The sequence below is a fragment of the Typopeltis vanoorti genome, chromosome 8, assembly GCF_054136105.1.
Source record: "Typopeltis vanoorti isolate ZY-2024b chromosome 8, IOZ_Tvanoo_1.0, whole genome shotgun sequence".
Taxonomy (NCBI): domain Eukaryota; kingdom Metazoa; phylum Arthropoda; class Arachnida; order Uropygi; family Thelyphonidae; genus Typopeltis; species Typopeltis vanoorti.
In genome coordinates, this window is record NC_143556.1 from 94,288,637 (window position 1) to 94,315,161 (window position 26,525).

Here is a 26,525-nt window from a genome sequence, read left to right on the forward strand (position 1 = left end):
GGTTGACTAACCTCTCTTGCAGATGGGTTCCCCATAAAAAAAAAAATATATATATATATATATATATATATCATTAAATGTTGCAAAAAATAAGTCAGCATATGTCCTGAAACACGGGGAAAGGCTTGTGTGTTCACAGTGATGACAGAGAGTTATTATTTAATTTCACAGTATTGATGACAACACAGAATGGTAAGAAAATAATATTTATTAACTTATTTGTTGATATTTTGTTGATATTATATCCAACTTCTTCAGAGCACAAAGAGTTCAATACCAAATTGTTATACCAAATTGTTGCTGCAAACAACAACAATTTGGTATAACAGTGGGACTAGTTTAAAAAAATTATAATGGACAACACAGGAACTAAAGTCCTAATTAGGTGCCATGTATGTTGGTAAAAGAAAACAAATATTAATTAAATCTTAAAATTACCATCTCCCAGATTTTTATACAGCTATACTTGTTGAGGTTTGGAGTATGTTTTAAAGCTTCTGTTGATTTAAAAAAACAATCTCTCTGACTTATAATGACTTCTGTGTAGCACTTATTTTCTTCCAAATGATCCTGTGTGAAGTGGTATCGTATCCAAGGCATGGTTTGCTAGACCCAACTTGCTATAACAATAGTGCTGGATGTATTTTTTTTTTTATGTTCACCAAGGAAGATGTCAACAGTTCTTTCTGTCTGTCCATAGTAAGCCTAGTCACAAGAACAGGGCACATCATAAACTCCTGGATGTGATAAAGAGAGTTTGTCCTTAGGTGAACAGGTGAGAGTTGCCAATTTAACATAAGGTTTAAATACGGTGCATGGCTGATATTTATTGAGCACTCTAGATATCTTTTCAAATATGCCTTGATGTATGGAATGGTAACAGTTTTGCTGCAGGCTTGTGTGGAGAATGACAATGGAGGAGATTTCTGGGGAGTATTTAGTATTTTTTCTATCCTTTGGAGATTATAGCCATTGGTTAAGAAGGTGTGTGATGCTAAGCGAGTGAGTTCAGCAGTAAGCGCATTGTCATTAGAACAAGCTCTAGCTCTGTGAGTTGGTGTTTTTAGGATACCATACTGTTGAGCTGGATGATGGTTGATTGTTTGTGCAAATATCTCCCTGTACGTATGGGTTTACTATAAACAGAAAAAGAAAGAACAATCTGGAAGCCATGTGATTACTGTATCCAGGAAAGGCAGACAGTCATTAGCTGCCTTCCATTGTGAAGTGGATTTTAGGGTGTTGACTATTTAAATACACTAAAAATGTATCTAATGTGTCTGGTCGATGTGCCCAAATAGCAAACACATCATCAACATAGTGTAGCCAAACCACTGGTTTGAGAGTGGCTGTATTCATAGCTAGCCAACTTCTACACTTTTCCAAGTGTAGAAATTGGCTAAAGGGGATGGCTGTTCCACCTAGTTGTTTGTATATCTTCACTTTCTATGTAAAATAATCTTCATGTACTGTAAATTTAAATTGTTCAAATATATCAGGGAAAATGTGACATTAGTAAATCAAGGATTTCAAATAACAGTACATTTGTAAATAGTGAAGTGATATCAAAACTAATCATTATGTCTGAACTTTTTAAGATATGGTTTTTTAAAATACTTTTTAGGTGAACAGAATTTCTAGTAATTTAGCTAAATATTTAGCAGGTTTGTATATGGGATTGTTTATACTATCCACAATAGGGCGTAAGGATGTGCCTTGTTGGTGAATTACAGGTGCACCATATATTCTGGGTGTTTTAACATGAAAAGGCTTGAGTTTATTAACTGTTTCTTTTGGCCAGGAAGTGACTTTTTTCAATAATTTGTGAACTTTATTCTTTTGAGAGTTAGTGGGATCACAATCTATTATTTGGTATAAATTTTTTTTTTTTGCTATAATTTTTTTTTTTAAACTAGTCCCACTGTTATACCAAATTGTTGTGACAAACTGTTTTTGAGCTCCGAAGATGCTGGATATAATACCAGCAAATAAGTTAATAACTTTTAACTGTTAATATTTGGTCCTTTTATACTAAGTAAGAGACATTTTCTTTGGATTTTATTGGACCATGATTCTTTATAAATTTATGTATACAATCGTCTACAAGTTTTGCCAGCTTAAGTCTGTCTGGCTTCTTCAGGACAAGAAATGGGTACACTAACATTAAATGCTAAAAAGGAATGCAGTAACAACAGTAAAATTAATAAAATTGAAATGACTCATGACATTAAGAGCATGGAGACTTAGTCATTGCTTGTAGATCATGCTTTATAGTTTTTCACAAAATTGAGTACTGCTATACATAGTGAATTTATTAAGCTTTTCCAAATGTCTTTTAATATCATGCCTTGATTTCTGTTGAGATTGTCTCCTGTCCGGAGTACCATTGCAGCTTCTTTAAAGATTTCTACATCTGAAATCTTCTTCAATGTATGGCATGGAGCTGTTGTCCCAATCAATGGAATGGTTCAAAACTGAGAAATGATGGGCTAATCCTGAGGTGTCTGTTCTGTTGTTGTTGACGTGTCCAATATGTTCTTTTTTTCGGATTTCTAGGCTTTGTGATGTTTGGCCTACATAATTCAGTCCACAGGAACATGGGATGTTATATACACCTGCGTACTTGTAGAAGGCTTTGCTATCCTTAATGTGTCGTGTAGTTAAAATAGGTTTGAAGACAACCCTGATGTTGAAAGACTTCATGAATTTTGCTATTTTCGTTGAAACTGAGCCATCGCTGTATACTTGAAACAGTATACATCGATGGACGATGTATACTGCATCACTTGAGGTTGTCGCTGTGGGCTGTTTCTATTGAGAATCTTTTGGATAATATTTTTTGGGTAACCATTTTTGACTAAAGTTTTAGATATGAGTGAGAGCTCATCAAGCAGATCTTTTTCTTCTATGATGATATCTGTTGCTCTGCTTTTAAGCATATGTATAATGCTAAGTTTTTGTGTATAATGGTGAGTAGATTTAAAGTGAAGATAATGTCCAGTGTCTGTAGATTTGCGGTAGATTGTGAGCTTGATTTGTCCATTCTTTTGTTTTTTTATTAGTACATCCAAAAAAGGTAATTGATTGTTGTTTTCCAACTCTAATGTGAACTTAATTTTTTGGTGGAAAGAATTTATTTTTCGAAGGAACTCATGTAAGGCATTTTTTGTGTCTTTCCAAATGATGAAGACACCGTCCACCTATCTTCACCAGACTAATGGTTTCGGATTTATTTTGGATAGGATGTCAGCTTCTGGTTTTTCCATGAACAGATCCTCGCACAGTGGTGATAAGGGATTGTACATGGCTAAGTCATCAAATTGTTGATACAATATGTTATTTACTTTAAAATAGTTTGATTTTAGACAATGATGGAAAAGCTGAGCAATGTCGTTTGGAAAGAGATATTCTATGATCTTAATCACTTGAATATGAATAAAGACATTACATCTAAACTTGCAGGTATGTCTTTATTTGATATGTTGATACTTTTTTTTCTTGTCCTGAAGAAGCCAGACAGACTTAAGCTGGCGAAACTTATAGATGATTGTATACATATATTTATAAAGAATCATGGTTCAATAAAATCCAAAGAAAATGTCTCTTACTTAGTATAAAAGGGACCAAATATTAACAGTTAAAATGAATAATCTAGATGGATGTACAAAGCACAAGGTACGTTGTTTTGAAAAACGTAAATGCAAAAAGTTAAGAATGCTTAACTATCTAACTTTCCTTAAAAGATGCAGACAGTTTACTATCATTCCAAAGTTCCTAATCATTAAAGAGCAAATAATATCTAAAAAAGCGAAATGTTTGAGCTTGTTGAGTGCTCCTGATAAGATAAGTGTTATTTTAAGTTATCTTTGATAAATTTACTTGAATATTATGTAGTTTTGTTTGCCTTGCATATCTTAGTGCATCTGTTTGTGTGTTTTTGGTGTTTCATTTTATAATTTGATAATATGTTAGAAATAAGTTTGGTTCCCGTACGAAGGAAAATGGCGGCCAGTAATGATGATTCGCCATCTTTATTCAAGAACGGTAATAACAGTATTATAATGGAGATGAATCATTGTACTATCTGCGAAATGTATGCTTTGCTTAGTGCGGTTGGGGTTAGATGATAATAAAGAAGTGAATGTGTGTAGAAAATGTAAGGAGAATGAGGAATTAAAGTGTATTTCGGGTCGTGAGTGTGATATTTTTGTCAATCTTCAGAATGATGAAAATAGTGAAATCGGAGATTTTAAAAAAGGTTTCAACTTCGCCATAGCTTTAAATCACATCCCAAAAATAGATTTCATAAGTTACATTGAAAAAGGTCTTTCTTCATTTTCAGAGAGACAGTGGCAAATGACATAAGATTTAAAAGTACAGTCATCCTCTCTGCCTCAAAACCACTGAAACGTAACATTACCTCCTCTGAAAGAAAAGCACTCTTAAACTTAAAAAAGAATAAAGACATTATCATCCTAAAAGTAGATAAAGGCAACTCAACAGTTATTATGAATACCAAAGATTACATAACGAAGATCGGTGTTTTAGTTTCTGATATATCATAGATTCTACCTATCATAGATGTAGATCTGACAGTGAAAAACCACAAAGAGCCCAATCTCTTAATACGTAATATGACTAGATGGCCTCAAGAATTACAACGAAATTTTAAATCTCCACATTCGTTACCACTATGCTTATATGGTGTGCCAAAAGTTCATAAAGTCAGAGTTCCGCTCCACCTGACCGTGGATGGTAGAAATTCTCCTACATACCTACTAGCCAAACACCTAGCCAGTCTGTTGAAAGAGAAGATAAAGAAATTGGCCTCATTTATAAAGAATTCTAAGCATTTCGTTGAAAGATTAAAAAGTATCAACATATCAAATACAAATATACTTGCAAGTCTAGACGTAGTGTCTTTATTCACGAACATCCCAGTTGAAGAAGTGATTAAGATCATAGAAGATCTCTTTCCAAACGACATTGCTCAGCTTTTCTGCCATTGTCTAAAATCAAACTATTTTAAAGTAAATAACATATTGTATCAACAACTTCATGGCTTAGCCATTGGGCAATCCCTTATCACCACCGTGCATGGATCTTTTCATGGAAAAACTAGAAGCTGACATCCTGTCTAAAATAAATCTGAAACCATCAGTCTGGTGGAGATATGTAGACGATGTTTCATCGTTTGGAAAGACACAGAAAATGCCTTACACGAGTTCCTTCAAAAAATAACTTCTTTCCACGAAAAAATTAAGTTCACATTAGAGTTAGAAAACAACCATCAATTACCTTTTTTGGATGTACTAATAAAAAAAACAAAAGAATGGACAAATCAAGCTCACAATCTACCACAAACCTACAGATACTGGACGTTATCTTCACTTTAAATCTACTCACAATTATGCACAAAAACTTAGCATTATACATATGCTTAAAAAACAGAGCAACAAATATCATCACAGAAGAAAAAGATCTGCTTGATGAGTCTCACTCATATCTAAAACTCTAGTCAAAAATGGTTACCTAAAAAATATTATCCAAAAGATTCTCAATAGAAACAGCCCACAGCGACAACCTCAAGTGACTCAGTATACGTCGTCCATCGTCATACTTTATGCAGGCTCAGTTTCAATGAAAGTAGCAAATATCATGAAGTCTTTCAACATCAGGGTTGTCTTCAAACCTATTTTAACTACACGACACGTTAAGATCTCCTAAGGATAGCATCACCTTCTACAAGTACGCAGGTGTATATAACATCCCATGTTCCTGTGGACTGAATTATGTAGGCCAAACATCACAAAGCCTAGAAATCCGAAAAAAAGAACATATTGGAGACGTCAACAACAACAGAACAGACGCCTCAGGATTAGCCCATCGTTTCTCAATTTTGAACCATTCCATTGATTGGGACAACAGCTCCATGCCATACATTGAAGAAGATTTCAGATGTAGAAATCTTTAAAGAAGCTGCAATTGTACTCCTGACAGGAGACAATCTCAACAGAAATCAAGGCATGATATTAAAAGACATTTGGAAAAGATTAATAAATTCACCATATATAGCAGAACTCAATTTCGCGAAAAACTATAAAGCACGCTCCACGAAATGCATGGAGCGTGGAGACTAAGTCTCCATGCTCTTAATGTCATGAGTCATTTCAATTTTATTAATTTTACTGTCGTTACTGCATTCCTTTTTAGCATTTATTGTTAGTGTACCCATTTCTTGTCCTGAAGAAACCAGACAGACTTAAGCTGGCGAGACTTGTAGACGATTGTATACATATATTTATAAAGAATCATGGTCCAATAAAATCCAAAGAAAATGTCTCTTACTTAAGTTAATAAATATTATTTTCTTATCATTATGTGTTGTCATGAATATCAGGAAAATAAGTAATATATGTCCTGAATGATTCGGTGGTGGGGAAGGGATTTAGTTAATTAGACACATATTCATAAGAATAAATAATAATTTTTATTACTTCAAATATTTTGACCAGAAACTAACTGGTCATCAGTGCATCAACGTGATCACAAGGTGAAGCAAGACCAAAGAATGTTAATCCTATTTACCTAGCTGAGTCACTTACTGGAACGCCTCTTAGCAGATGGTTACAAAATAAATAAGATTATAATTAAATTCAATGGTTTTAATTGAAATTAAATTTTGATAATGAATTGAAAGCCACAGCTTTAAATTAAATAAATATCATCATCATATGTATCAAGGATTTAGGCCTAGTATGGCCTGTTCAGGTCTTAGAAGTCATCGTTGAATCGTTTAAGAGGACGTCCTGGTTTTCTTTTTCCTAATGGCTTGTACTTTAAGGCTTGTTTTGGTAATCTTTCTGTTTTCATTCTTTGAACGTGTTCCATCCATCTTGTTTATATTTTTTAATTTTTTCAATTACTGGTTCTTGGTTTAATTCTTTCATAATATCTTCGTTTCTTTTGTGATCAAATAGGGTATACTTTGCAGTTTTTCTCATAAACTTCATTTCTGCTGTTGTTAATCTTTGCTTGTCTTTTTGTTTTATTGTCCAGATTTCGCTTCCATACATTAAGACCGGTAGGGCTAATGTATTGTATACTTTTAGCCTGGTTTGTTTTTGAACTAGGTTTGGTTTAAATATAGAGTTAATTACTCCTGTTATTTTTAAGTATTTTGCAATTTTTATGTTTATATCTTTTTCATTTTCATAAGTGATCATACATCCTAGGTAGTTAAATGAATTCACCTGTTCTAAGATCTTGTTATCTAATACTATTTTAGTTCTTGCTGGGTCTTGTCCTTTAAAGGCCATAGTTTTTGATTTTTCCGTTGATATTATCATACCATAATCTTTGGATATCTCATTTAGATTTAAAATAGCTTTCTGTAAGTTATCTTCAGAATTTGTAATTATTATTTGGTCGTCTGCAAAGAGGAGAGTGTTTAAGTTAACTGTAGGTGAAAGTTTAATTCCTTGATGTAAATTTTTACTCCATTTTATTATTATTTCATTTAAGTAGATATTAAAAAGAGTTGCTGAGAGGGGACATCCCTGTCGGACCCCTTGGTTTATCTCTCTTGTATATGATAGCTCATGATTTAATCTTATTTGTATTTGATTATTTTCATATATACTTGTGACAGCTTTTAGGATATTATTTGGTATTTGTCTTTCTTTTAATATGTTAAATAATATGTTTCTTTTAACTTTGTCAAATGCTTTTTCAAAGTCAATAAATGCAATATGTGTTTCTAAATTATATTCTCTTCTTTTCTCTATTATTAATTTTAGGCAGAAGGCTGGGTCTATACATGATCGTCCTTTTCTAAATCCATTTTGTACCTCTAGAATAAAGTTTTCGGAATATTTCATTAGTTTGTTATTTAAGATTCTGCTGTATATTTTGTAACATGAATTTAGTATACTGATACCTCTATAGTTTTTAGGGTCATCTCTATTACCTTTCTTAAAGATAGGAATCACAATTGCTTTTTTCCATTCTATTGGGGGGATACCAGTTGAGTAAATTTTATTTAAAAATAATAAGAGTCTTCCTTTGAATCTTGTTCCTGCGTATTTATATAGTTCTGAACCCAGCTTATCTTCTCCAGGTGATTTTCCGTTTCTTGTTTCATTTTATTATTTAATTTTATTAAATAAATATAAAAATAATAATAATAAAAATGCAGTGTGGGGGGCAGAAGCACACTATTGCCTGTCATTTATGATGATGAGACTCTTCCAATCTTGGCAATAGACTGGCAGTCATTCTGATTTAGATTTGAGTGGAAGGGATTAAGAAACTTTAGCTAAACCCAAATCATTAGAATAATTTGAGAATTCTGGAAATTACTTTGAAAATTTCTTAAGTGAGATAAGCAATGAAAGAGGTAATAGAAAATACTCAGAGAAGTGCAATTAAGCCATCAAACATCTGAGTTATGTAAAGGGACAGGATGCAGTAAATCATATTTGATTAGAAATACTTAGATATGGAAGCATAAAAGTTTCATGGTGGTTACACTTATATGTTTCAAATGGTCACATTTCACATGATTGGATTAATGATCCTGTGACCTCTCTCTCTCTTTGTCATCATTCAAAGAGAAATAAACAGAAAATTACAATGTGATCTTGACTGTTAAGTTGAGCATTATCATAGTGAAAGGCAGAATTGTCTTTTTGTGAGAAAAACAAACTTTTGTAAGCATTGAAAGTGACTAAGTTGTTATTACTATGGTGTGGAGATCAGTGTTTAGGGCACTTACTGTAGCTTGGATGTTTAAGAATTGCAAGGTTTGTTATACGAGTAGGATGAGTGGAGAATGCTATTCTCCACTCATCAGCAAAACCAAATATGGGTTGAGCTCAGATAACAGGTCATGTATGTATGAGCAATACAGTGGATGACATAACAAAACTGTGAAAACACTTGTATCAGTTGCAAAATCTGAAAAGAGAACAACCTCCACATTACATGAACTGTGAACTGCCTGAGAGAAAACTGGCAATCCGTTTGCAAAAAGAGGAGGGCAAACCAAATATTGATGCCTGGCTATTATGAGGCATCTACTTAGGTTCCTAATCCTACTGCCATCTGCATTGCTAGATCATTCCTAGGAGGTAGAGTAGTAATATTCAGGGAGGCACTGCTGTGGCGTGGCATAGAGATTAAATGCTCTCTTTATGGGCAACCTCTCTCTCTCCCCTCTCCGATTGTATTTACTTCTCTCTTTTTTTTTTTTTTCATCCCTGAAACACCACCATAGTAAAATACATGTAGTGTCACTGCATAAATTACAATAAGAAACAAACTCCCTCAAGAAATCCCCCCCCCCCCCAAAAAAAAAAAAAAACTTAAATGCAGAAATCATCATTCATCAATTTCCTGATATATATATATGTATATACTCCCAAGGGGTGTTCAGGTTACTATGACAGCACTACATTATTAAGTTTACATCATTATTAATCTCCTACCCACAATTTTCCTCCAAATTAATCTATTACTTGTAAGCACTTTGATATTGTCATATCTAACATTTCGTTCTTCTAAGGCAATTCTGACTGAATCAATCCACCTAGACCTTGATCTTCTTCTGGGTCTCTTTCTTGCCATCTTAGCATCAAACACCTGTTTTGCATCTTTCCTCACCCATTCTATTTAAGTGCCATACCACCTTAGATTAACTCTGCTGACACAGTCTTGAATGTTAATAATGTAAAATTCCTTTCTAATATCTTCATTTTTAATATGATTCTGCCATTAATGCCATCGGTTCACTCCCCTAATCTTTCTCAGAACCCTCATATATGTGGTCTCTAGTCTTTGATCAAGTGCTTTATTTCTAACCCAACTCTCAGATCCATAACTTAAAACTGGTTTGAACACAGTTCTTGTATACTGCTAGTTTGGTGTTTTGGCTAATTTCTCTTATTCCATATAAATTTATTCAGCTGGTTATCCACCATGCCAGCTTTGCTTATTCTATTGTCTATTTCCAGATTTAACCTGCCATCTTCACTAAAAACTGTTCCCAAATAGCTGAAATATTTTATTGTTCTATTGGAGCACCATTCAGAATGGAATGCAGCTGAAGTTTTGTATGTTCCTATCTATTTTCATTGTTTCAGTCTTTTTATTGCTGATTTTCATGCCAAATTTGTTACAGCTGTTATTCAATTTAGTTAGAGAATCCTGGAGACTTGCACTAGATGTGTTTAGGAAACCTTACCAGAAGAAATCTCATCCAATTAACTGACATATGCAGCATAAACAGCAAATTAAATTATGTGCACTACCACTGACAGACCTCCAAACTTCAACTGCTGTTTTTGACTGAAATCTATATTACAGGTACAGCTATCTAAGTTCATTTTATCTGTCCAAATTACATCCTGTATTATTCTTTCTGCCACAAAGATGTCAAGTGCTAAATCTCTTTTTTGACACCTGGCTTTTTCTAGTTCTTCTATAATCCTCCCTACTTAATGTTGAGTTCTCTTTCTAGGTAGATTGTTGAAATCACCTCTCCTCTCAGTAACTCAGACCATTTGTTGTATAAGTTTCATCTCTAGTTGAATAACTTTACCTTAAGCCATTTTAACCTAATGTCCTTTGGCATTAGAATGCTAAGCGGGAAGACCTTTGGGAATTCTTCTCTTTCCAATAGTCATAATGTTGTTTCTGCTCTCAGATCTGGATACTTGCTGTGTTTGTGTCACGAAAATTATCATAGTGAAATGATGAGGGCCTTCATTTTCCACTCCATTCAGAATTCCTTTCCAACATCCAAACCAATGTCATCTGTCCAATCTTAGAATACTTTTCATGTTTGGAGGTTGTGCACTAATATGACTTTCAAAAAATTCTTAGTGTGGTCTAGAAAGTTCGCTTGATTGATGACCTCTCTCTCTCTCCCATCTCATATAATGGTCAGTTTCTGCATTGTGTCTTTTGTACAGTACTTCCAAGAGTGCTGTTCAGTAGAACTGACATCCATCATTCTCGAATAACACACAGCTCCTTAATATGTATTTAGAGTTCAGTTGCTAATCCTCTGAACCTGTTACTTCTATTCATCTTTCATTCCATATACCTGTGTTCTTTAAAATAATAGCCATTCTTATTAATTAATGGAACCTGCATTTGAATCCTATCTAGGACTTAATGAACCTTTATAAAGGCTTTGCAGCTGATGAGCTAGCCATTCTCATTTGGCAGAGTTTTTCATCTTGCAAACAGCCAGCTGGAATATATGCAATTAACAGACATAATACACTTGCCTTGTAGCCTTAGTGGCTTTAACCTTAACTCCAAATAGCCCAATAGTGTTCAAGAAGTAAAGACCACCACCTCCTCTTCTTCAAAAAGATCATCCATAGATTCTTCTCTCTTAACCTCTGCTTGCATACTGCATCGGTTTGCTGTGGGTTTTGCCACCACTTGTGGACATGATTTAAAAACATTTTGAAACACTTGGCTTAATTTTATTATAAGTGGCCTTATTTATCCAACATTCGTGGGGAAATTTTGTGCTGTCTGTTGCAAAATAACAGCATGAGACACAATTTGACATGAACATGTTAAAACAAAGTTTTTGCATCTCAGATATCAATTTTTGTTAAAATCCATCACAACCAACTAGTTTTTTGTTCCTGATCTCTCTACCTCCCCCCAAATTCTCTCACATACCCCTGTGAACACTGCTTAATTAAGCATTAAAAACACTCCCTGATTATGTAGCAGTGGGATGAACATTATAATTTAATCATTTACTTCCATTTAATCCCATCCACTAGAGATCATAAGCCTATAAAAATAATCATAATTTAAAATTCTAAATATTTTTACGTATTGTTTATGTTAGTATGTTTATTAGTTTTGGTTTCATAACATGCATTGTCGGCACTTGCGATGTGCCCGTTGTTGAAATTGTTTTGTCAAAATGAAATGTAAAGAAGTTAAAAAATTGATGTACTTACCGGATTTGAATAGTTGTGTTACTTTAAACAATTAATTTGTAGTTTAAAATATTAAGTGTTTATATTTTTTGAAGACATTCTCTTGTTGCTAACGTAATCTGCGTGTCAGCCATTATACCTAGCTTCTTGCTTGCCAGTTTCATGGAGTGCGCATGCTCGCTGAGAAGCTTGATGTGTGATTGACAGCCAACAAGGAGAGCGTTCAGTATTGAAGTAATGGGAGTAAACAAGAGAGCGTTCGGAAAGAAAATTAGAACACAAGCCAGCAGACATTTAGATTCGGAGGAAATTAAGTTTTTTTATGTGACAGTTGGAGGAAAATTAATAGTATATTCCGAAAAAGGAATCGTGGAACTATGAAGTTTCAAAGTGGAATAAGTATTGATAAATAAAAGAAAATATTGCTATAGATCGTTTTAAAAGGAATATTCGAGGAAACGCTAATTGGAAGATTACTAGTAGATACCAAAAAGGGAATCATAGAACTGTAAGTTTTTTTTAAAGTGGAAGAGTTAAGACTGTCAATAAGCATTAGTGAATAAAAGAAGAAATTGCTATTTATGTTCTGAAGGAATGTTCGAGAAAACTGATTAGGAAGTTTCATCTGTGTTAAGGACGCCGAATCTAACTATTATTTTTATTGGAAAGGAGACAGAATTGAGTCAGAAAGAATTAATGGGTGCTACATGAGTGATGAGAAAGGATCCTATGAAAATGAAGAATAAAGTCATATATTTTCGGAAAAGGGCCTTGACAGAGAGAAACCGGCTATGAACATTTCGTCATTGTGAAAACAGAGTGTTTAGTCTAGTCTTAAGTGTAAGTTTATTTTTAAAAGGCCTTGGATCCAATTAAATTTGTAGTTATGTAATATTGTTTGAAGTGTATATATATTGTTTTTGTTGTATTAAATGTGTTTATTTTGTATTTTGGTCTTGAGTCAGTGATTTATTTGGATTCTGAAAGAAATAGTAAAAAAAGAGGTCATTGCACCATTCGGAGTGAACCCTTGTGCATATATAGGTACACTTGGAAATAAAAAAAAAAAAATTGTTGAACAGAGAACATCTCTATAAACAGGATTAAAATAATTTAAAAATCCCTTTCTAATAACAAACCTATAGTATATTAATATTGTGAGTGGACTAAATATATAAAAAAATATATGTAATCAAAACAAACATGGAACTTTCTTTGAAGAGAACTTTCTTTGATGATGAAATTAATCAACTACTGAAAGACATCATTCGTGTTCATGGTATGATTCATACCCACAACCTGTTAGTTGGAAATTGAATTTATATTGCTGTCCACTTGTGATTTGCTGAATATTTTAAACAGTTACTAGTAATTTTTATTAAGCATATATGGCATGGCAACAATATATGCTTAATATATTGTTGCCATATATGCTTGTTGCCACGATGTTGCAAACAAGGATTGTATGGAGCATTTATATTTTGCATAGTTGAATATGTTATTTTTAAAATCTGTATATATTTTTGCTTTAGGATTAAGTGTTTAGTCTATATACTGAAATTTAATTAATCTCACTTAAAATTTTATAAATGAAGCAAATATACAGGGTATGTATCAGTGATGATGTAACGTTAAAAATTTAAAAATTGTGGTCTCTGCTTTACATTGTGAAATAGTCTGTTATAAACTTTTATCTCTAGGTTCGAAATACTGCAGGAAAAGCAACAATTGCTTTCTTGATAGCTCATGAGAAAGAACACAATTTGCACAGGCATTTTGCTGATTGCCTTCCTCCATTATTACAGGTATTATATGAAAATTTTAATGAACATTACAATGAGTTTTCTTTATAGCAAACATGCATAGACTAGGAGTACTTTTTTTTCCTTATTTATGTTTATTATAGTGAATTTCCTTTCAATACTCTAAGGACTTTCCCAGTAACGTATGCTATTTTTATATTGCGAGTAAAATTATAGTTCTTTGTACTGAGAGTACACATTAACTATTTACAGTCTTGCCATAAATACTGTTATAACTTCTGCATAGCTCTGCATTGTCCATAGAATTGTTCGAGCTTGGTTCCATTAGTGGTGTTGGGTGCAGCCAACAGTTGCATGCTTATCAGTAGAGAGAGGTTTAGCTGTTATGTTAACATGCAGTGAGGAGATTATGAGAAATGTGTAGCTGTAATAGCACTTCACAAGGTTAGAATGCAGCCACCTGCTATTTTCGACATGCTAAAAGTACTCATGATCAGCAGGATGTTTGTGTATCAGACTATTAACCATTATAATGTTACAGAATACTTACCTGACCGCCAAAGAGCACGTTGGCCATGCTTTGTTAGGACGCAACACCTTGTGAGTGCTGTGAAGGTATGACTCCGGCATAATCCTGTGATAACACAGAAAGTGATGTCACAAGAGATAAATTTTTTGCCGCAAATGTTCATGTGTACTAACTGGTGACTTGAGGGCGAGACGCTATGGTCATTTTACTAGACACTTCCTAACACCACAACTTACGCAGCAGAAGTTGATAAAATCAAAGGCACTTCTCCAGCGATAAATTAACAACAGACACAGATATTCTCTTCACAGATGAGGAGAATTTCAGCACTGAAAAGTCGTTTAATTGGTAAGGTGATTGGATATATGCCCTGGATGGTTGCACAGCATGTGCCATAGCACCCAGGATTTAGATGTCATCATCCCATATCAGTGATGGTTTGGTAGGAGGGGGAGGGATGACGTATCAGTGGGTATCCAAGTTGCATTTCTGCAAGCAAGGGATCAAATCTTCTGCCAGAGTGTATCAAGACACCGTGCCAGAACCTGTAGTATTGCCCCTGAACAATACCTTGTTTCAAGGTAGGCAGTGGACCTTCCAACAGGACTTAGCCCCTGCACGCAAGATGACACCCAACAGTGGTTGGAGGCGATTGCTTGACCACGTATCACCATCTGATTGACCGTCTGGAAGTCTCAGTCTGAATCTGTTGGACTTCAAATTGTGGTTGGAGCTTGAGAGAGTAGCCTGCAAGAAATAACACCCCAGCATCACCAGCCTGAAGGTGGATTTGGAGTGAGCACCAGCAGCATTTCCACTGGATGTTGTCTGTGCCACAACATCCAATGGAAATCGATATGTGGCCTCTCAGACTTCGGGTATGCATGAAGGCAAAAAGGGAGACGTCGAATGTTGAGTGCTGCTATATGCATGTTATACATGACATTTGTATATGCTGAAAGCTGTAAATGATTTACTTATTGATTAAAGGTTTATGTGCTGTTTAAGTTGTGACAGTATTTATGGCTAGACTAGGTATGTATATTTTTTTCCCCTCTCTCACCCCCAGAAATATTATAGATTGTCATTCTGTATAATCATCTGAATTATGATAGATATAATCAATAAACATTTATGAATTGGTCTGTAAAATTTATGAATATTCATCATCTTCATGAATTGGCATAATTATGAATATTTTGATATTTAAATACACTAACCTTTCCAGTTTTAGCTTCATATGCATTTTATTTCTTTAATATAATTTTCCAAATATCTCTTAGTAGTGAGTTGTAGTAATCAATTACTAGTATTTGAATAGTAATTTGCTTCCAATCCCTCCTCTTTCTTAATAGCATTTTAAATTCTGTTTCTTTTAATGACTTAATGTTTGTATGTCATAATAGTTTATTTTTGTTTTGTTTGTTTATGGTATTTAAATTATCTTGCTAACTAAATTTATGCTTGATACCAGTGCTTAGCATGCAAATTTACTTATAAAGTACTCTTTATCCATCTCTGCAGCCCAATATCTCTTATGCAAATAACAGATTATTACTACTTTTTTTAATAATGTAGTCCGTATAGATTATAAGTAGCATAGAGATACCATATACTCCTGCCATACTGATTTAATATCAAACATTCTTCCTGTGCATCCTACAGTACTAACTGCTGATTTACAGTTTACATATCACTCTGTATATGGTTCATTTCCCCAGTACATATTTAATGTTTTGCACAGTTTTCTTCTGGGGGCCTTATCTGCTCGTTTCAGCAGAGTTTAAATGATTACTTATTACTGGAGTAGCCTTAAAAGAATTGAAGATATTGTCATCACAACAGGCACCATACAAAAAAAAGATGGAATTTGCAGAAGGATTACAGAAATATGTCAACGTCAGTGATGCTGTTGAGACTAAGAAGCCATAAACAGACGAATTCTTTCTAAATAAGAATTATAAGATGATTTTTTTTCAGGCACTAAAGATCAGAAAAGCAAATAGCCTTTTTATATATCAATCCAACACACCAGAACTTGCAAAACCTATAGCATATCAGTTTCATATGTGGGCAGGTGGTCAAGAAGAAAAAAGGAAACCATTGATTGATGCTTAGAACAACTGGGTTTCATACTCCTTAAGGAAAGCTGTTTAGGGAAGACTTACAAAACATAGAGGTATAAAAAATGAAACAGGAAGATGAGAAGTTGGTTTAATATGTTTAGAGCTGGCCAGTGAATAGATCAGCAACTGTGTATATCTTTATTGACTTGAGAAATAGGAGGAATAGTGTCAGCCATTTCAGTAAAACAGACACTGTTCTGCTGAACTGGCTGACATCATTCTTCCTTTTTTACCTGTACTACCTATAGAAAAAGAAGTATAAGGAAGAATTAGAAATGAATCTCTGAGAGGTTGTGGCCATTAGTTGGATAGTCCTCTTCTGGATAACATGAGACATTTTAATGATTGATTCTGTATTCTAAGAATTTGGGATTTATACAGTGCTAGGAATTGAACAGGTGAGAAGTAATGTCTTGAGTAGAAAAAAGTAGTTTTTTTTTTGGTTATGATATGCTTGTTCTTTCTAAAGAAGATACTGATCATGTGTGGAGATCTAGGTATTATCAAACATGAGAGGAGGTGAATTGTGATCTATTTTTTGCATGAAATTTTATTTCACAAAGCATGTAGTTGATACCCCACCCCCCCAACAGCAACAGAAGGTCATTTATGAAAAGGGGAAAGTACATGGATGAAATTACACAGTCTCTGGATCATTAGTAGGAAAATTGAAGAAGAAAGGAAGCCATGAGAAAGGGGGAGGGCCTGGCAGCCTGCTTGTTGCAAGAAGTAGATGGTAGAATATAATGTTATTATTAACCTTACTAACTGAATAACTCAAAGGCATATGTATTTTGAACCTGGGCTATTAATGTGAATGTGATGCAATGTTTATGTGTAAAAAAAAAGTGTCCTCTTCATGAAGTGTTAGTATATTGTGTTTAATTTTAGCAATCATGTGAGGCCAGGATACAATTACAAGAGTCTTTAATGGGAATAAATGCAAAAATATAATATCAAATCACACCCAGAATATTCATCCCTGATGTCTGTCAACAACCCACTTATCCAGATCAACAGTTTATATTCCAATCCAATATTCTCCAGTTTATGCAACAGCCTTTCATGTGGTATTCTATCAAATGCTTTAGCAGTCCAACAATATCATGGTATATTAATTCTCATTATCCAATTCTGCCATAATGTTATAAAATATGAGCAAATTGTTAAAACATGGCCTCCCTTTATAAACCCATTCTGTTCTTTGTAAAAAAATCAGCTTGTCTGGTAATCCATTTCTGTGTATAAGTTCTTATCAAATTCTCTAAAATGTTCATTACCACTACAAAAATGGTGAGAGGACAATGTTTTTGCAGCACCATTGTACAATGGAATTATCATACATTCTTTTCATTCCTGTGTGTCAAGGAGTCTAGCCATTCAATTGAGCATACCTTTAGTGCATGCAATGATATCTCATGTATCCCCATTTCAGAATTCTTATCTCAATTATGCAACAACTTGTTATATGTCTATACATAAATGGCAGCAGCATCAGGAGCAAGGAGATTGAGTTGGTTTGGTGCATGCATTGTGGCCCAAGATTGTTGCCATTAGTTAAACCTGGCTGTTAGTCATGTAACTAGGGTCAACCTTGTAGTTAACTAGTTATTACTAATACTATGTTACAACATAAAAATGTGCACAAATTCACATGGAGAGAAGATGCAAGAAATAAAAGTCTCATTTGACTGTTATTGTTGATAGTGATGCTTTCCTACTGGTTCATTGCATAAGAGCATACAGAGGATTTGAAATTGGAAGTGATCACCATTTAGTTTTGAGCAGGCTAAAATTGAATTCAGTATATTGAAAAGAAGAATGCTTAAGAAAGTTTGAAAACAAATCAAAGTTGAGCAGCTTTAGGAGCTGAAATGTAGACTAAAATATACAAATATTATTCAAGAAAAAATGAATAAATATACAGGAACAAGTTTCAAAGAAAGACTATTATTATTCTTAAATAAAATCTATGCAACAAATAACCTACCAGTAGAATGGAAAAAATAAGTGGTGATCCCTATTTTTAAAAAAGGTAGTAGAGATGACCCTAAATATTATAGAGATATAGTCACTTCCCTAGTATGGTAGCATTGCTGCCCCTACCATCCGTATGGATGAAAGTAAATCATTCATTCATTTAAGTATTCTAAATTCCTGTTACAAAATATATAGCAGAATTAAACCTGGCCTACAAAATGGATTTAGAAAAGGAAGATCATGTATAGATCCAGCCTTTTTCCTAAAATTAATAATAGAGAAAAGAAGAGAATACAATTTAGAAACACATATTACATTTATTGACTTTGAAAAAAGCATTTGATAAAGTTAAAAGAAGTATTTTATTTAATATATTGAAAGAAAGATAAATACCAAATAATATTCTAAAAGCTCTCATAAGTATATATGAAAATAATCAAATACAAATAAGATTAAATTATTAAGTATTATATCCGAAAGAGATAAACCAAAGAGTTCGACAGGGATGTCCACTTTCAGCAACTCTTTTTAGTATTTAACTAAATAAATAATAATAAAATGGAATAAAAATTTCCATCAAGGTATTAAACTTTCTCCTACTGTGAACTTAAACACACTCCTTTTTGCTGATGACCAAATAATAATTACATATTGCAAAGATAACTTACAGAAACATATTTTAAATTTAAATGAAATAGCCAAAGATTATGGAATGATAATATCAACAGAAAAATCAAAAACAATGAATTTTATTTCTTACTTGATCTTGTCCTTTAAAGGACAAGATCCAGTAAGAACTAAAATAGTAAGAAAGTAAAAAAGTAAGAACCTGTTCTAAAACAAGATTTTAGAACAGGTGAATTCATTTAACTACCTATGATGTATGATTACATATAAAAAAAAAAAAAGTTATAAACCTAAAAATTGCAAAATATTTAAAAATAGCAGGTGTAATTAACTCTATATTTAAACCTAACCTACTTCAAACCAAAAACAAACCAGGCTACAAGTATACAATATATTAGCTCTACCAGTCCTATTGTATGGGAGTGAAATCTGGACAATAAAACAAAAAGACAAACGTAGATTAATAACAGCTGAAATGAAGTTTATGAGAAAAACTGTAAAATATACTCTATTCGATCACAATAGAAATGCAGAAATTATAAAAGAATTAAACCAGGAATCAGCAACATAAAAAATTTAAAAAATATATACATAAATGGATGGAACATTGAATGGAATGAAAACAGAAAGATTACCAAAACAAGCCTTAAATTACAAACCATTGAAAAAGAAAACCAGAACGTCCTTTAAAGAGATTCACTGATGACTTCTAAGGCCAGAACAGGCCACTCTAGGCCTAAATCCTTGAAAGCATGATGATGATGATGAAAAAATGAAAGCTTTTAAAAACAAGAACCAAACCTTGGAGATTCAGTGGCAAACCTCAAAGAAAACATTGATCAATTCAACTAGAGAGACATATGGTGAAGTTCTCTGCAAGCATAAGAAAATCAGAACCCCATGGTAGACTCAAAAAGTTAGATGCAGTTAAGGAAAAGAAGGAAGCATATTGTGAAAGTTCCTGCAAGTAAGTTAGCTTCTGCTCTGAGGAAATATGCAGAAAAATGTAAGAATGCAAAGCACTATGTAAATCTAGTTATACAAAAGTCATGGGAAGACTTTGTTAAGAACATAAAGTAAATATAAGGAAGGTAGCAAAATATTCTGGATATTTACAGCTGTATATTTTATGCGGGTGATGTTATACTTCTAAAAAATCCAATATAAGGCTGTCTGATTTCCTGACTAAATTGAATAACTACTGTAATAAGTTTGGTATAAAAATCAGCAATAAAAAGTGAAACCATTGACTGCATCCTGTATAGGGAACCTATAGAAGAAGAAGTAAAATATTTAAGTTCTTTAGGAACAATTTTTAATGATGATAGCAAATTAAATATGGAAATAGACAGCAGAATTAGCTTTGCTAATTCTGTTGTCAAATTTAAAGAAAGTTTAAGAAAAATGTTGAAGGTAAACTTGCAGAAATCTAGGTTTAATCCAAACAGGGATTTTCAAGACAGGATCTTCTGCTTAAGACTAAGAGTCGATAAATCATGGGGATATAATAAACATTTCTATTTACGTTTTTGTTGATATCAAAAAAGCATAAGCATGCGATAAGGTGCCAATGGAAAATTTTATAAAATACCAAAATACCACTTTTGTATGTCTAAATGAAATCTTATACACAGCCATAGTTTGCTTATTCTCAATTTAAAATTGGCAGTTAGAAATAAGGATGTAATTAAGATGGTTTGATGTTAACTGGAGGACTGTACCCACTTCCATGACCACATTATTTTAAAAAAGTGGGAGTGGGGAAGTGCACGTATAAGGACAATGCAGGAGTAATTAGACAAATTCAAGCAGTGAGCTAGCGCTTCCAGATTAGATATTTTAATTACAAATTGTTCACAAGTGATATAAAATATTGCAGTATTTCATTTAGAAACATGCCTGTACAGTAATACTCCAGTTAATGCTATCCCATTCAGTGCTGTTTCGTTATAACACTGTTTGTAACACTAAAACAGTAATTGCTCGATTCCCTGAACTATCCTTCAGTTGATAATAGTACATGGTTATCTTAATTCTCTGGGTTCAAGAAATTTACTGAATCTTTTAGTAATTCCATGCACTTGGTACAAAATACACACGTTCAATTATTAAATACATACAATAGTGTTTGAATAGGTTAAATTTTTTTTATTTTTTTATTTTTTTTTTATTTTATTTTAGATATAATTGCCTATAATAGTGAAAGTGAAAAATCAAATACACAAAGTAAAACCATTACCTGAATATAAAATTACAAGTGTTAAGGTAATTAGAAGCAGGTGAATGTCAAGTTGATATAGGTGTTTCTCTAAACTTAGCAATGTCTACCATAAGAAGAATTGTGAAAAATGCACGCAAAATAAGCTCAATCTGCAACTACTACTTCTTCAACCTTTTGGTTCTCTCCACTACTGGACAAAGGTCTCCCTCATGGTTTTCCAGACCATTCAGTTTCCTGCCTCTCCCATCCATCTCACTCCTGCAACTTGCTCCAATTCATTCCTCCACCTTCTCGTCTTCCTCTTTGTCTTGTTCCATCCATTGGTCTCCACTTTGTTGTTTTTCTAGTCCATCTCCTGTCATTGCATCTGACAGTATGGTCAGCCTATCTCCACTTAGCCTGTTTAATGTATTTTACAATATCTGTGACACCTGTTTGAGATCTTATCCAGGTATTTGTCTTCCTATCTCTTAATGTTATTTATTAGCATACTTCTCTCCATACGATTGTGTTGTTCTCAGCGTCTTGTTTAGGCTTCTGTTAAAGTCCATGTTTCTAACCTGTATCTTAGGACAGGAAGCACGCACTGGTTGAAAGCTTTCTTTTTTAGACTCATAGGGATGTCACTTCTGAATATGTCTCTCATTTTCCCATAAGCCATCCATCCAAGGTGAATTCTTCATTCAATCTGTTACTCAAAGGATAACAATTGGCCTAAATATACATATGAGGTAACTTGTTCAATTTCATGGTTTTCAACTTTGACAGTTCATTGGTTTATGTATTTATTCATCATTATTTTTGTTTTTTTCTCTATTTTTAATCCAATTACTCTGGAGGCTTCATTTAGCTAATTTAGCCTTTATTCCAGATCTTCAAGATTATCTGCTATTAGGACAACATCATCTGCAAATTTCAGATGATTCAGCCTGTCTCCATTTATGTTTATTCCTCGTGTTTCCCAATCAAGGCCTCTAAAGACTTCTTGTAATGCAGTTGTAAATAGTTTGGGAGATATAGTATTCACATTGCCGTATGCCTTTTTGTACTGGAAACTTTTCACTGTTTTTATATAATTTAATTACGGAAGTTGCATTATTGTAAATATGTTTTAGTGTTTCAATATATTGTTTCTCAGTTCCCTGGGTTTCAAGAGCTTTTAGTGTTGCAGATGTTTTAACTGAATCAGATGCTTTTTCATAGTCTATATAGGCCAGACATACGGGTTTATTGTATTCAATTGATTTTTCAATGAGCTGTCTTAATGTGTGAATATGGTCCCAAGTATTGTAATTCTTCCTAAATTCAGCTTGTTCATAGGATTGCATTCCCTCAAGTCTAGATTTTATTCTATTATTTATAATTTTTGTGAAGACTTTATATATGATGGGGAATAGGCTTATAGGTCTGTAGTTTTTAATTTCTTCCTTATTGCCCTTTTTAAAAATTAATATTAGAAGTGAATTGTTTCAATTTTTTTGGAATTTTTCTCTGTTTTAGGCATTCATTAAAGAGTTTAGTCAGCTGTTTGATGACAGGGCTCCTTCCCAGTTTTAAGAAGTCATCTGCAACTACAACCTCAAAATTTCAGAAACAAAGGTAACTTTTCAAGAAGCTGCATTTTTTGAAGAAATGGAAAATAGGCTTTTTTGTTTGTGGATGATCACACTTCAACATGCCCTTAAATCAGTTAATAATAATAATGGAAAAGGTAAGAACCACGACTCATATTATGAACAGAGCTCGAAAACTAGGTTGTGTGTGTGTGCATTATGGAAGCAATGCCTTGCTACCAAGAAGAGGAGAGCTCCTTCATAAGTAAAAAAGGAAATGACAGTCGACCCTTGATGGCTTCTTCTTCAAGATGCTGAAGCCCTCAGAAGATACCCAGCTCAGCCTTTTATTGAAAATGTAAAACTAAATACATTATATACGTAATAATATTATTGAAGAAAAATTCAGTATTGTTCTATTCATGCCTGTGTTTTCATCTTTCCCTATTTATATAAAGCTAAAGCACTCTTATGTAGAATTTAGAACTCTAAATTCTAAGCATTAACCAGAGTCTTACTTTTGAATGTCAAACAGTAGCGAAAGTGCAGTTATTTCAAAAATGCCACATAGTAATCAAGGCCGGCTGTAAATTTATTTCTTTTGAAATATGGCATGTTTTCTTCTTCTTTGGGAAACATGCTTTTATTTAAAGTGTTTATTTTATTTTACAAAATGTACAAAGATTATTTTCTCACTTTTTACTAAATGAATATTGAAATCAGTTACAAGAATTGCATTATAAAAAAAAAATGTAGTTTTATGTTATGCAGAGGATTAGCAGAGATACTTTGTTTCACATCCTTGGAACTATAATTGGAGATCGCAGAGGGCGCTGAAGCTCAAAGTACTGCTGGCACATCATTTTTTATACTGTCTTATTATATATTTTATCTGTGTAGAGATTGATTTTGTTTAAGAATTATGAATAAACAATAAATAAAATAGTTTATAACAAAATGCATTTGGTTTTTTAATGGTTGTTTCTTGAAAATAATCATGTTGAACAAAGTTTTTTTTGGGGGTGTGTGTGTGGGGGGGGGGAACTGTCCCTCAAGCATAAATATGCAAATTTTAACACAAGTAGTGTGACGTTAGCCCAAAATATATATATTCCAATATGAAATTCTGTCAAGTTATGCCATTCATAATGAAATGTAATCATCATCATAAATTAACTAATATGTACTCTCAAGGGGTGTTCAGGCTACTATAACAGCACTACATGATTAAGTTTATATTATTAATAATCTGCTATCAACTATTTTCTTCTATATTAGTCTATTACTTGTCAGCTCTCCAGTATTATATGAAATATAATTACATCATAAAAAAGGATTAGACATAAAAGTGTTTTGTACATATTATGGAATTGTGTTTCTTGCCTAGTAATGCTGATTCTGAGATTCAGCTATGAATGCAAGTTTATCCTTAAATGTTCTTCTCAGTGAGAAGAATTATACATCTCACCTATCTATGTTAATTCTGTTGTATGCTTCACATTCTGCTTTGGTTGAAAGACTTCAAAGTAAGTCTTGACTGATAGTGTAGATTTCCTTTAAAAATATGGAATATGGAAATCAGTTAAATTTAGAAATGGCACAATTTTCAGATATTTCTCTAGCGCATTCTTTTTGCTTTGTATCCCATTTAAATTACCTTACTTTAAAGCTGTTGAAACAGCAGTTTCTTATGTTCAAATAATGTCTTACATGTTGGTTTCAAAAACTTGTGTCAGCAATTAGTAAGCAGTGAAGCATTTTACAAAGCAATTACTTTACTGGAATTTTTTTAATGTGGTGCTCAACCACAAAATGTTTATGCAAACCTATAGTACTTTTGTACCATGGACAGGCTAAAGATTTATTTTTTCTATTTTTATTAATTTTGTATGTTTTTTTGTATTTTATTTAATTTTGCCTAGTCTTGGGCATCCAGCTCTAGAGAACAAACATGGAACTTTTTTCAAGCTATTTCAGACCTCCATTAAGTACAGAGGTGGTTTCACACAGAGAAATGAAATTCATCTCCCATCTAAAGACAGTCACAAATTTCCATTTCCACAACAGGATTTGAGCCCATAGCCTGTTTGTTGTAAATGTATATGCTAACTACTTAGCCAACCAAGCCTGTACAAACTCTCTGAAACATTACAAAAATCAGTTTTCTTGAAGTGTAACACTTCAGTTCAAGTCTATTTTTTTATAAGATTAATGAAGAAGCTACTATTATTCTGCTGAGTAATAGTCATAAGTTAGTATACAGCTTCTAGTTAAGAGTTTGCTGCAGTCATGTGTGATAAAAGTTGTGGATGGTATAGTGTCTTGTGTGTGTGTGTGCACACTGTACATATTTTAAGTTTTTATTATATTTACTTTTATATGTTTTATGGATTAGGTATTAGCTCGAGACATAGAAACTACATCTGAAGAAAGTGAAAATCTACTTAAAAGCTTTGTGGAACTTGCAGAATCCTGTCCTAATTTTTTACGCAGCCAATTGGACATATTATTGCAGTTGTGTTTAAAGGTGAGTTATGACTTTTTTTTTTAAACATCTTGATCTTAGTAGTAGTTCATAGAATCACTGCAACCTCAAATTATCCTGTATGTCCTGTTTTTCCCCATCAGCTTCAGTATTGTGTCTATATGTTAATTTTTTTCTCGTGAATATTCTTGAAGTTATGAACATTTCAAAAAATGAATGCATATAATATTATTGGAGCAAAACGTCTTGCAAGATTATTATTGGTGTTGCTATTATTATGTAAGCCTCTCCGGAGAATCATTTTTATCATTATCAAATTCCTGACAGATAACATATTAATTTGGAGGAAAACTGTTGATATTGTTGATAAGAAGTTAGTATTCATGTAAACTTTTTGTGTTGCACTATCACAATATCCTGTATCCCCCCCCCCTCTGATGGCACATATTATGATACCACAACACACAAGATGGTTACATCATTGCTAGCGGCTTATCAACGATTTTCCTCCAAATTAATCTGTTATCTGTAAGCACTTGAATATCATCAGATCATAATCATTTCATCTTCTACGGCACTTCTGAACATATCAATCCACCTAGATCCTGGACTTCCTCTGAATATTTTCCCTGCTATCCTGGCAAAAAAAAAAAAAAAACACTTGCTTTGCTAATCTCTCCTATTCTATTTAAATGACCATACCATCTGAGATTAGCTCTGATAATCCATTCCTGAACACTAGCAATGTCAGTTTTTTTCCCCCCCAGTATACTCATTTTTAATATGATTCTGCCATTGACCATCAGTTCATTCCTTTGATATTTCTTGGAACTCGTATCTGTTTCCAGTCTGTGATCAAAGATTTTATTTCTAATCCAGCTGTCAGATCCATAAGTTAAAATTGGCTTGAGCAGTGTTATACTTCTAAATAAATCAGCTAGAAGTCTGCAAGATTCCCTGACTAAATTGAATAACTGTTGTAATAGATATGGTCTGAAGGTCAGCACTAACAAGGCAAAGACAATGAAAATAGGCAGAAGCATTGAAAATATCAACTGCATTGTGAATGGAGAACCTATAGAACAAGTAAAACATATCCAGCCAGTTTACTGTTGTAACTAATTTCTCTCTTATTTATTATTAATTCTCCCTACCATACCAGCTTTGATAATTCTGTTATCTATTTCCATATTTCCAAGTGGTTAGCGTATGCGCTCTTCAGCCAAAAGGCTGTGGATTCAAATCCATTCGTGGGCATGGATGTTTGTG

General features: G+C 33.2%; 1 protein-coding gene across 1 annotated transcript in view; it reads left to right on the top strand.

Annotated features, from left to right (window-relative positions):
- Karybeta3 (karyopherin beta 3) overlaps positions 1 to 26,525 on the top strand; it is a 348,737-nt gene that overhangs the window by 77,959 nt on the left and 244,253 nt on the right. The window contains exons 6-7 of the mRNA XM_090396827.1: positions 13,673 to 13,777; positions 25,167 to 25,298. Of these exons, the coding sequence (XP_090252953.1) occupies positions 13,673 to 13,777; positions 25,167 to 25,298 (237 nt within the window). The remainder of the gene's footprint in view (positions 1 to 13,672; positions 13,778 to 25,166; positions 25,299 to 26,525) is intronic.